The sequence below is a fragment of the Jatropha curcas genome, chromosome 4 (assembly GCF_041381405.1).
Source record: "Jatropha curcas cultivar XTBG-Jc1 chromosome 4, XTBG_Jcur_1.0, whole genome shotgun sequence".
NCBI classification, from domain to species: domain Eukaryota; kingdom Viridiplantae; phylum Streptophyta; class Magnoliopsida; order Malpighiales; family Euphorbiaceae; genus Jatropha; species Jatropha curcas.
The window spans coordinates 2,715,909-2,728,855 of NC_143154.1; the positions used below are offsets into that span (position 1 = coordinate 2,715,909).

Below are 12,947 nucleotides of genomic sequence, written 5' to 3' on the forward strand. Positions count from 1 at the left end.
GGCTTATGTCAAGAATGACAAAGCCGAAGTGGGAACACTTTTAGGAAAATTAACCTCCATGAAGTTTGCTGGCAATGGTGGTGTTCGGGAGCATATTCTTAGCATGTCTCAGATTTCAAAGAGACTGAAGGCGCTGGGTATGGCTTTACCAGATGACCTTTTAGTCCATATGGTTATGAATTCTCTTCCTTCTCAGTATGGACAAATTAGGACTTCCTATAATTGTCAGCCGAATAAATGGACTCTTAATGAGCTCATTTCTCATTGTGTTGATGAGGAGGAAAAGATGAATTCTAACAAAAGAGAGAGTGCTCATTTTGTTTCTTCAGCTGGGAAGGGCAAGAACAAGAAAAGAAAGAGGCCTTTTGCAAAGACTGTTGAAAAGGCTATTGAGAAACCTGCTGCTGCTACTGCTGTAGATCCAGTACAAAAGAAGCCTTATGTGCCAAAATGCTTCTTTTGTGGAAAGACGGATCACTTGAGAAAGGACTGTCCTAAATTTGCTATTTGGCTTGCAAAGAAGGGTAAGTACCTTGTTTTAGTCTGTTGTGAAGTTAATTTAACTTCAGCTCCTAAAAACACTTATTGGATGGATTCTGGTGCTACCGCTCATATAAGTGTTTCATTGCAGGGCTGCCTCAACTACAGAAAGCCAACTGACGGTGAAAGATACGTCTATGTGGGAAATGGCGATCTGGTTGAAGTAGAGGCAATTGGACATTTTAGATTATGTTTAAGTACTGGCTATTTTTTGGATCTTATAGATACTTTTGTTATTCCCTCTTTTAGAAGGAATTTGATTTCTGTTTCCTTTTTGGACAAATCTGCTTTTCATTGTTCTTTTGGAGACAGTGTATTTACTTTATCTATGAATTCAAAAGTTTTGGGTACTGGTTGCTTGAATGAATGTGATAATCTATATATGTTAGACATTGATACTAGTTATCATGAATCCCTGCATGTTACTAGAAGAGGTACCAAAAGAAAGTTGAATATTAATAACTCAGTTGTACTTTGGCATAGACGTTTGGGTCATGTATCCAAATCAAGAATTGAGCGTCTTGTTTCTAATGGTATCTTAGATACACTTGATTACACAGGTTTGGATTCTTGTATTGAGTGTATTAAAGGAAAACAGACTAAACAAAAGAGACTATGTGCCATTCGGTCATCCAATGTTTTAGAACTGATTCATACACATATTTGCGGTCCATTCCATATTGCAGCTAGAAATGGCCAAAGATATTTTATATCATTCATTGATGGTTATTCTCGTTATGGTTACTTATATCTCATTCATGAAAAATCTGAGTCTTTGGACGTGTTCAAATCTTATAAAGCCGAAGTTGAAAATCAACTAGGAAAGAAGATTAAATCTGTTCGATCTGACCGTGGTGGTGAATATTATGGTAAATATGACGGTTCAGGCAAACAACGTCCAGGACCTTTTGCGCTTTTCCTATAGGAATGTGGAATTGTCCCTCAATATACAATGCCTGGTACACCCAACATGAATGGTGTATCTGAGAGACGTAATAGGACTCTTATGGATATGGTAAGGAGTATGATTAGTCATTCTACTTTACCAGAGTCTCTGTGGGGTGAAGCGTTAAAGACAGCAGCTTATCTTCTCAATAGGATTCCATCTAAAGCAGTTGCTAAAACACCTTATGAACTTTGGACTGGACGTAAGCCTAGTCTAAAGCATCTTCATGTTTGGGGATGTCCAGCTGAAGCAAGGCCTTACAAGCCGAATGAAACAAAACTGGACTCCAAAACTATCAGCAGCTACTTTGTTGGATATTCTGAGCGGTCTAGGGGTTACAAGTTTTATAATCCTACTTCCAGAACTTTTTTTGAAACGAGAATTGCAACATTTTTTGAGGATGTTGATTTTGGAGGGAGAAATAAAGAAAGAAACATTGTCTTTGAAGAGGAACCAAGTAAGGATGATTCGGTTCTCATTCCTTTTGTTGTTTCTGATAGCGTACAGACTCCAGTTGCTCCTGTAGCTATTCAAGATCCAATTCAAGACAATGCTATTCTTCCTCAAGAATAAATTCAACAACCTCAAGAATTAGAGCCTGTTCAAATGCCTTTGAGGAGATCTACTAGGGAGAGAAGAAGTGCTATTCCAGATGATTATATAGTGTTTCTTCAAGAACATGAGGATACTGTAGACATGATAGATGATGATCCAGTTAGTTTCTATCATGCCATGCAGAGTTCTGACTCTCATAAGTGGATTGAGGCAATGAACGAAGAGTATAAGTCTATGCAAGACAATCAAGTTTGGGATCTTGTTCAATTACCTGAAGGAAAGAAACCCATTGGTTGCAAATGGATATTTAAAACCAAAAGGGATTCTCAAGGTAATGTGGAAAGATATAAAGCACGTCTTGTAGCAAAAGGCTTTACTCAAAAGGAATGGATTGACTATAAAGAAACCTTCTCTCCAGTTTCTTCGAAGGATTCTTTTAGGACAATCATGGCCTTAGTTGCAAATCTTGATCTTGAGCTTCATCAAATGGATGTTAAGACTGCGTTTCTCAATGGCGACATTGATGAAACAATATATATGGTGCAACCAGAAAATTTTGTAATTGGAGATTCAAAACATCTGGTATGCAAATTAAAGAAATCCATTTATGGACTCAAGCAAGCTTCTCGTCAATGGTACTTTAAGTTCAACCAAGTAATTGTCTCGTTTGGCTTTGAGGCAAATGCTGTTGAAAATTGTGTGTACCATAAGTTCAGTGGGAGTAGGTTTATCTTTTTGGTCTTATATGTGGATGACATACTTCTTGCTACTAATTGTAAAGTCTTGTTGCATGAAACCAAAGTTTTTCTTTCAAAGCATTTTGAGATGAAAGATTTAGGTGAAGCTTCTTTTGTTTTAGGGATTCAGATACATCGAGACCGTTCTCGAGGTATTCTTGGATTATCACAAAAGAGCTATATTGATAAAGTGCTCAAGAGATTTAGTATGCAGAATTCTAGACCATTGGATACCCCTATTGCAAAAGGTGATAAATTTAGTAATCAACAATGTCCAAAGAGTGAACTTGAAATTCAGGAAATGCAAAAGGTTCCTTATGCGTCAGCTGTAGGAAGTCTTATGTATGTTCAAGTTTGTACTCGTCCAGACATTTCTTTTATAGTTGGCATGTTAGGTAGATATCTCAGCAATCCAGGAATGGATCATTGGAAAGCAGCCAAAAGAGTCATGAGATATCTTCAGAGGACTAAGGGACATATGCTCACATATAGGAGATCAGATCAGCTTGAGATCATTGGGTATACTGATTCTGATTTCGCTGGATGCCAAGACAGTAGAAAATCCACATCGGGCTACATTTTTCTATTGGCTGGTGGTGCTATTTCTTGGAAGAGTGTGAAACAAACTCTAGTAGCAACCTCCACCATGGAAGCTGAATTTGTAGCATCTTATGAGGCATCCAATCAAGCTATTTGGCTGAGAAACCTTGTCACTGGGCTGCGTGTAGTAGGTGGAATAGAAAGACCACTGAAGTTGTATTGTGACAGCAGGTCAGCCGTTTTATTCTCCAACAACAACAGGAGCTCTTCTCGATCAAAACACATTGAGATTAAGTTCTTGGCTGTGAAGGAGAGGGTACAGAGTGGACAGATATCCTTAGAGCATATTGGAACAAACTCTATGATTGCGGATCCGCTTACAAAGGCAGTGATACCGAAAGTTTTCCATGAGCACACCGCTCATATGGGTATCGTTTTGTTTGAGACTGTCTAGTTTTAGTGGGAGTTTGCTCTTTATGTATACATTATATTTTTGAATGCTCTATTTTGTTTTGGATATGTTTTATTATGATATTTTGTTGAGTACTCATTTTGGTTGATGGTTACACTCTGTATTATTATTATTGTTTTGCTTAATCTCACTTTTGTTGGTGACCAGTTGGAAACAGACATGATGATCACATTACATGTAGTTTTCATGCTACACTTCTATAATGAATCTATGTCATTTAGGGATATTGGTAATGTAGTTGATGATGAACTTAGTCATGAGATCTATGGCGAATGTTTCTTCAGCTCTTTATCAATATAACTAATGGACGAGATTGTTTTTGGATACCTTGTATAACTGCGTTTGTTGAGCTCATTTTGGTGTATGTATTTTATTTAACATATGTTCGCCCAAGTGGGAGATTGTTGGATTTAATTTTCTATTGTGGGCTTAATATGTAAAATTAAATATGTACAGCAGTCCAATTGTAAAGTCAATTTCAAATGTGGTCTTGATTGTGAATAATTGACTATTGAGGTATCAACTAATTATAGATATTAAGTGTAGAGACCATTATATAATTCCTATTTCGTTAAAGGACCGAAATAGGAATTGTACTAACCCTACAGGTATATAAAGGTCGTGGTCCCCAGAGGAGTTGAATACGATTCAGTTTTACGTTCCTTTCGTATTGCTTCCGCTAAATCGATTCTTCAATTCTCTGGAAGGCTGCAAACCTAATTCTATACATCAAGATCGACGAACAACGATGTCAGGTACGCAACCTTTTCTTATTCAATCTATTTTGTTGAATCTAGTGGTTTGCACGATCTAGGTTATTATTGTGGAATTATTTGAGATTAATTCTTAACACTTTTATCCGGAGCCGATATATTACTGATAACGTGAGGATCGCCTTTGAAGTACATCATTTTATGAAGCGCAAGAGGCAACGAAAGGATGGGTGGGTGGCTCTGAAAACTGACATGAGTAAAGCGTATGATCGAGTGGAGTGGTCATTTTTGGCAGACGACAATGAAAAAAATGGGTTTCGGTGAAATTTGGATATCGAGAATTATGAAGATGGTAACCACAGTGTCGTATCACATATGCCATGCAGGAAAGAGATTTGGTCCCATTGTTCCCAGTCGAGGTTTACGGTAGGGTGACCCTTTATCACCATATCTCTTTCTTATTATTGCTGAAGGCCTATCATCTTTGTTACAATCTTTTGAGGGTCGAAATTAGTTACATGGTATTAAAATTACTCGAGGTACCCCTCCTATTTCACATTTGTTTTTTTGTAGATGATGCTTTTTATCTTTTTTAGGCCATTCCGGCGGAGGCATATCTTATAAAGCATTGTCTGCAGCTATATTAGGAGGCTTCTGGGCAACAAGTTAACTTTGATAAATCATAGAATTTTTACAATGGAAATACCTTGCAGGAGGCTAGACAGCTTGTTATAAATTTATTGCGGGTTCGTGAGGTTGATGAGCCCAGCAAATATCTTGGCCTTTCGGCGGTGGTTAGTCGAAGTAAAAAGGAAGTCTTTAATTATGCAGTTGATAAAGTATGGTAACGAATGCAAGGATGGAAGCACAAACTCTTGTCCAGGGCAGGGAAAGAGGAATTGCTCAAAACAGTTATGCAATCTATTCGCAATTATTTGATGACTATGTTTTTATTGCCTATCAGTACCTATACAACCATTGAGCAAGCGATGAATCATTTCTGGTGGAAAGGAGGGGGTGATACTGGCTCGGGTATCCACCAGTTTTCATGGAAAAACATTTGCTGGCGTAAAAATGAAGGAGGGATGGGATTTAAGCTACTACACGAGTTCAATCTAGCAATGCTTGCAAAGAGTGGCTAGAACATTCTTTCTCGACCAGAATCGTTGGTCAGTCATCTCATAAAAGCTATTTATTTTCCAACATCTGATTTTATACATGCACAGTTGGGTAAGAATCCAAACTACATATGGCGCTCTTTGCTGGCTGGACAACAATTTTGAAGGATGGGTATTTCCGGAAAATAAAAGATGGCAGAGATACGTTGGTGTATGGCACTCCATGGCTCTTAGATCCAAATTATCCGTGCATTTTATCGCCTAACAATATAGGCATTGAAGATGTTTGTGTTGCAGATTTAATACTTGATAATCCACGAAGATGGGATACAAAATCATTGTTGTAACTTTTTAGTAACCAGGAGGTACAGTTAATTCAGCAATTTCCTTTGAGTTTTAGACAGTCTTGTGATAGTTGGTGTTGGCGATATGATGCAAAAGGGGTGTATACAGTCCGCAGTGGCTATAAACTTCTACATGCTCGGAATCAGTTACCGCCACGGCTTCATTCTGGAATTTGATGGCAGGTATGGGGGCTGAACATACCACCTAAAATCAAGAACTTCTTATGGCACGCGCTACTGAATATGCTTCCAGTTTATGCCGTGATGCGTGCTCGCCAAATGGATACTCCACTTTTTTGTCCAACATGCACGCAGGATGTGGAAACTTTGCTGCACAGTTTGATTTTGTCTCCTTTTGCCAGAGATGTTTGGATGACGTCGTTAGTAGGATGGTGGGCTTCTGTCAATGGTATGGCAGACTGGTTTGAGACATTAATGGACATTGTAATACTCAACAACTAGAGGAGGCTTGTGTTGTTGTTTGGAAACTGTGTAATGAAAGGAAAAAGCTGGTTTGGGAACAAAAAGTAACTGATGTGGTTGCCTTGGTTCGAAAAGCTCAAATGTTTCTTCATGCATGGTAATCTGCCAATAATGGGGCCGCTAACTCTTGTGTGGCTGTTGACAGCAGTTGGGTAGTGCATTGGATATTGCCAGAGGTGGGTTTTAAGTGTAATGTTGATGCAAGTTATAATCCAACGATTGGGATGGCTGGGGTAGGTTGGCTTATTAGAGACAATTCTGGTAGGTGTGTGGGTGGTAAATTTCAGCAGCTTGGTAGGGTGGCTGGTGTGTTATTTGCAGAAACGCTTGGAATAAAGGAAGCATTGAGCTAGCTCAAGGCCCAGTACCAGCAGGCTCCGTTGATAGTGGAGAGTGATAGCCAATTGGCTATTCAAGCGATAAACACAAGTGGCCATGATTTTTCTTATTTTCGTTCTATAATTCTTGATTGTAAAACTCTTGCTGAAGAGTTTCATTCTTTGTCATTTTCTTTTGCTAGAAGATCAGCGAATCAGACGGCACATTCGTTAGCTCAGGCTGCCGGTTCTACGACTGATTCGATGAAGTGGTCTACAAACTACCCGCTCTTTATTCATGATGTAATTTTGATGGATGCTAATAATAATTAAGCCATCTTTCCGGTCAAAAAAATATTAGTTATTACGTAACAGAAAGCCTTGCAGTGTACATATATATAACTGACTGAATATATAAATTCACCTCTAAATTTTACAACTTTAACATTTGTGATATTCTGAATTTTGCGGATGATCTATATCATGCCTTTAAACTTGTATGGTAATGCTACACACCTTTCGACATCAATATTAACAATTTTTTAATGTCTTTGGCTTTTATCTGAAAAATAAACTTGATATGTAGTTAGCATGACTTTTGAAATAAAAATTTTCATAACGTTCAATTTTTAATGAGTATTTAATTGATCTACTTTTGCAAGTTGAGGTATTCAATAAAATAATTTTTAAAATTGAAGTATTTAATATATGTAAATTTATAAATTGAAGTATTTAATAAGTCAGTGTAAATGTTGAGGGTGAATTTACGTATTTGCCCATATATAATTTAACTCTCGAACTTTCAAAAATATTCTTATAGCTCCACTATATGTGAAACTGACCTTGCAGCTTCATGAACTTCAATTTAACCTCATAGCATTTAAATTTTACTTTTTCTATCACATGGCAAAAAGTACCCAACCTTTATACTTAAGCCACATTATTAGTTTGGAATAGAAATTTAACAGACGCTATAATTATAATTATAAAATAAGCTCATAATCTGAGATAAAAGGAAGTTATAACTATCATTACCAACTCGTAAATCTGATATGAATTTGGAATTGCGTGCTCATAATCTAAATTCAAAGCTATGTGCTCATAATCTATATTTAGAGCTGTGTGCTCATAAATCTATTATCTGGAGCTATAAGTTGAAATCTGTACCTAGAGCTACGCGCTCAAAATCTGATTTGAAAGCTAGCTAGATAAATTCGATATCTGAAATCTGTTATCTGATAACACGAGGGCGAGTTTGATTTGACAAGTCAAATAATCTGACAATCATCTGTATCATATTTCTGAAATATATCTCTATAGTATCGTATCTATGATTAATGCCTTGAATGACTATGATCTAAGTTTCTGTTAATGGAAATGATGTGATATCTGCACATTGTTGCTGTGAATGATTTGATGAATGACTATTATTATCTGATAATTGTTTATGTCAGGCATTGATGGCCCGAGGGGTTAGAGATGTTTGGATTATTGGGAGTGCACTATGTGCTTTATTTGAGATGCTTATGATATGCTATGTTATTCCAAATAATCATTTATGATGATTTTTACTCACTCAGTGTCATCTCATATAAAATGCTAATGTTTTTTTTTTAGATTTTGGCTGTAGGAGGCATTAGCAATCAAAATTCCATATGTTCAGACTGGCAAAAATGGAACTAAGGTGGGGAACAATTGTGTCTGCATATGTTACCTCCTCAATTTTGTATACACGTATTAAGGGAACTTGTACTCCATATAGTCCACCATGTAAAAGTTATATTTTTACTATGTGTTGTCATGCACATATATTTGTATAATGACAGTATGTAAGAAGTTAAGAAATTTTCTTATACTGGTTTCCTCTGCTCAGTACATGGTGTGACCTATACCTCTGTTAATAACTTTGTATGATATGTTATGTAGCATCTTTGCACTATTTATCCCTGTATATATGATGTTAGGATGTTACAGTTTTGCTATATAGAAACTTCATAAAGTATTATCGAGTTGCTGTTGTTCGAGAACTTTTTTACCTAGCCTATGCTTTCAATTGAGCATTAACCATTTAAAAAAAAAAAAGCGATGATAAAAAAAATTGATTACAAAATCTAGATGATAATAAATATTGGATTAATTAGTGCAACTTTAGAATTCAAACAAAATTTAACTGACACTAACTTTCCTATCACAAAATATACATTAAAATAATTAATTAAATTGTAAAACTTGAAAAGAATATAAAATTCAATTATTATAATTGAAGAATTCAATCAAGCTCTCGTCTTTATATTTCAAGATAAGAGCATAAAGAGCCATGAAGATAAAACTATAAGAAGTTGATTGTGAATCTTTATATATATAAAGAAAAAAATAAAAAAGTAAAATAATAATTATCTATATGTATATGTATTAACTATATCTAAATAAATTTTTAAAAAATAATGATCACTTATATATACGATGAGGAGGTGAGTAAGTTTACTCACAGTTATAGCTCCAACAGCGGCTAGAGTTTGAAATATAAGAGATGGGGTTGTTTTTAGTGTCGTTTATAAGTTGTTTGACGACTTTTGTTCAACTGTATCTGCACATACATATATATAAATACAGATTGTCATTATTATGTTTTTGTTAGAGAGTAATGCAAAGTATCTCTGCACGTTATCTATTTTTAGTTAGTGATATTAATTTTCTGTTTTAATGAGTCAATATTTGTTATTTGATTCCCTATTTTCTTGTTGACGTGAGATAATTTGTGTCCACGTAATTTGGGATTTGGTTATGCTGTGATTGTATTTAAAGAGCATTTGATGAATGGAAATGTATCCCATTCTTCTCTCACATTTTCTGTGCACACCAGCAGTTTGCTGAAATTCCTCTTAGTTCTTTTTATTTTTTTTTCAGCAACTCTGTTCTACTCTGTTTTTCTAACATCTGGTATCAGAGCCCGGGTTATACTCCGAGGAATTAATCTGTTTTACTAACAGGTCCCAGGTTCCCTTCCAGATGGCTTGTAATTCAGTGGGAATTAATCTCTCACAACCTTCTGTTCCAATTCTTCGAGGAATCGCCAACTATGATATTTGGAGTATCAAAATGAAAACTCTTTTTCTCTCCCAAGAGTTATGGGATTTCGTAGAGAATGGCTACAACGAAAGAGCATCTGCAGAAACTCTTAAAGAATTACTGAAGAAAGATAATAAAGCTCTTTTCCTCATCCAACAAGCTGTAGATGATGCTATTTTCCCGAGAATTTCTGCTGCAACAAAAGCGAAAGCAGCATGGGATATACTCCGGAATAACTACCAAGGTGTAGAGAAGGTAGTTACAGTAAAGCTGCAGACACTTCGTAGAAAGTTTGATTGCTTTGTTATGAAGGATGGTGAGTCCATGCATGAATACTTCAACAGAGTTATGGAAGTTGTAAACCAAATGCGAAAGTACGGGGAGGAGTTGTCAGATCAAAAGGTTGTGGAGAAGATTTTGAGGAGTTTGCCCAGAAAATACGAATCTGCCGTTGCTGCAATCGAAGAATCGAAGGATTTAAGTATCCTGTCTATTGATGAGTTGATGGGTTCTTTACAATCCCATGAAGACAGGCATCGTGGTTACGAAGAAGGTGACACAGAAAAAGTTTTTCACACTAAATTGCAGCTATCTAAAGAAGCAGAGAATAATGGCAATAGCCATAGCAGTCGTGGTGGACATTCTTCACGAGGAAGAAGAGGAGGCAGAGGTTACAGAGGGGGACGAGCCGGTGGCCAGAGTCAGAATCACAACACTGAAAGTAATAAAGGTGAAACTCGTTTCCGTAATTTTACATGTTATAATTGCGGGAAACAAGGTCACATAGCAAAGAATTGCCGGCTAAAAGGAAATCAGGCTAATCTAGTTGAGCAAGAAAATAATGATGAATGTGAGAGTTTATTTCTTGCTGCTTTTGCTACCAGAGAATGTGATTCTAATGTGTGGTATATGGATAGTGGTAGCAGTAAGCACGTGACTGCTAATCTGGAGGCTTTTGTTAGTGTGGATAAGTCCTTCAAATCCAACATTAAAACAGCAGATGGAACGGTTCATCAAGTTCATGGTAAAGGGATCGTGAAGTTGAATGATTGTGAGATTAGAGATGTTCTATATGTGCCTGATTTGGATTCAAGCCTTTTGAGTGTTGGTCAATTTATGAGAAAAGGGTATTCACTCCTTTTTGAAGATTTCTCTTGCACTGTGTTTTCAGATAAAACAAAAAAGAATATGTTATTTCGCGTTCCAATGAGCGAAAATAATATATTTCCACTTGATTTTGATGACCAACAAAAAGCATTAGCAGTGTCATTGGAAGATGATGATTGGTTGTGGCATCACAGGTATGGACATTTAAACTTTAACAGCTTGAGTTTAATGTCTAAAAATAATTTGGTGGATGGATTACCTGTCATAAATTCTGTTGGTGACGTGTGTGAAAGTTGTGTGATTGGGAAACATCATAGAGACTCTTTTCCCAAGGGCAAAAGCAGGAGAGCTTCTGAAACAGCTGAACTTATACATGCCGATGTTTGCGGTCCAATGCGCACTTTGTCTCTTAATGGCAGCAGGTACTTTATTGTCTTTGTTGATGATTATAGCCGAATGACTTGGGTTTTCTTTCTTAAAGAAAAATCAGAGACGCTGTCAACATTCAAGAAATTTAAAAGCTTGATCGAAAAACAAAGCGCAATGCAGTAAAGATCTTGCGAACAGATCATGGAGGTGAATTTGTCTCTGCAGAATTTGACAAATTCTGTGAAGATCTTGGAATTCAGAGGCAGCTTACAGCCAGTTATACTCCCCAACAGAATGGTGTGGCAGAGAGGAAAAACAGAAGTCTTGTGGAGATGGCCAAGAGTATGTTGAAAGCCAAAAGTCTTCCAAAAAGCTTTTGGGCAGAAGCCATTCATACTGCTGCCTATATTTTGAACCGAAGTTCTACATCAGCCCTATCAAATCAAACACCTTTTGAGGCTTGGAATGGGTGGAAACCAAAGGTAAAACACTTTAAAATCTTTGGTTGTGTTGCTTATGTGTTGGTGGCATCTCAAAAGAGAGGAAAACTTGATGAAAACAGTGTGAAATGCATATTTGTGGGGTACAGTATGGAAACTAAAGGGTATCGCTTCTATGATCCTCTTTCAAAAAAATTGCTAATAAGTCGTGATGTTGTTTTTGATGAGAAAAGTGTATGGATTTGGAGTGAGGTGCAGCCAGGAGTAAATGTATTTCCAAATGATGAGGATTTTGTCCCTGAACAAATTCAAAATGAAGGCAACAATGGTGGTTCAGATTCTTCTTTCTCAAATACTCCTATTTCCAGTCCTTCTAGTTCAACATCATCGTCTTCAACAAGTACCCCTCCACGGAAATGGAGATCTCTACAAGAGATTTATGGACAACTTGATGAATGTCATCTTGTGGTCTATCAAGAACCAAGCAAGTTTGAAGAAGCAGCAAAAATTGCAGAATGGCAAAATGCAATGGATGAGGAGATGAATGCATTAGAAAAAAACAAAACATGGGAGTTGGTTGACTTGCCATTCGGTAAAGAAGTAGTGGGGCTGAAATGGGTGTACAAGCTGAAATACAGGCCAGATGGGTCTATTCAGAGATACAAAGCTCGGTTAGTCGCACTTGGATACATGCAGCGTGAAGGCATTGATTTTGAAGAAACGTTCTCTCCAGTAGCAAGGTTTGACACGATTCGAACTACTCTTGCTATTGCTGCTTATTTTAACTGGAAAGTTTTTCAGTTTGATGTAAAATCAGCCTTTTTAAATGGTATTTTGGAAGAAGAAGTGTATGTGCAGCAACCTAAGGGCTATGAAATTGTTGGTGAAGAAAAGAAAGTGTACAAATTAAAGAAAGCTCTCTACGGCCTCAAGCAAGCACCGAGGGCCTGGTATGGGAGGATTGACGCACATTTTTATAAAAATGGCTTCCAAAAGAGTGCAAGCGAGCCCACGTTGTATGTTAAGAGAAAAGCAGACAATGAGGTATTGATCATTTGCCTTTATGTGGATGACTTAATCTATACAGGAAATAGCATTGAGTTATTCAATGAATTTAAGAAGATTATGGTGACTGAATTTGATATGACTGATTTGGGCTTGATGAGTTATTTTTTGGGATTGGAAGGGAGCCAGTGT

At 36.8% G+C, this 12,947-nt stretch overlaps 1 protein-coding gene across 1 annotated transcript; it reads left to right on the top strand.

Moving 5' to 3' along the window:
- LOC149496669 (uncharacterized) lies at window positions 1-811 on the top strand. Its single transcript, XM_089720720.1, has 2 exons — window positions 1-524; window positions 632-811. The coding sequence occupies exons 1-2, from the start codon at window positions 59-61 to the stop codon at window positions 658-660; spliced, it is 495 nt and encodes a 164-aa protein (XP_089576846.1). The 5' UTR covers window positions 1-58; the 3' UTR covers window positions 661-811.
- The last annotated feature ends 12,136 nt before the right edge of the window (window positions 812-12,947 follow it).

Bases quoted from the DNA above. Each gene is read 5' to 3' on its own strand.
- LOC149496669 (XM_089720720.1), top strand. From the start codon at position 59: ATGAAGTTTGCTGGCAATGGTGGTGTTCGGGAGCATATTCTTAGCATG. The intron at 525-631 runs GTAAGTACCTTG...GTTTCATTGCAG, and splicing joins TATTTGGCTTGCAAAGAAGG to GGCTGCCTCAACTACAGAAA.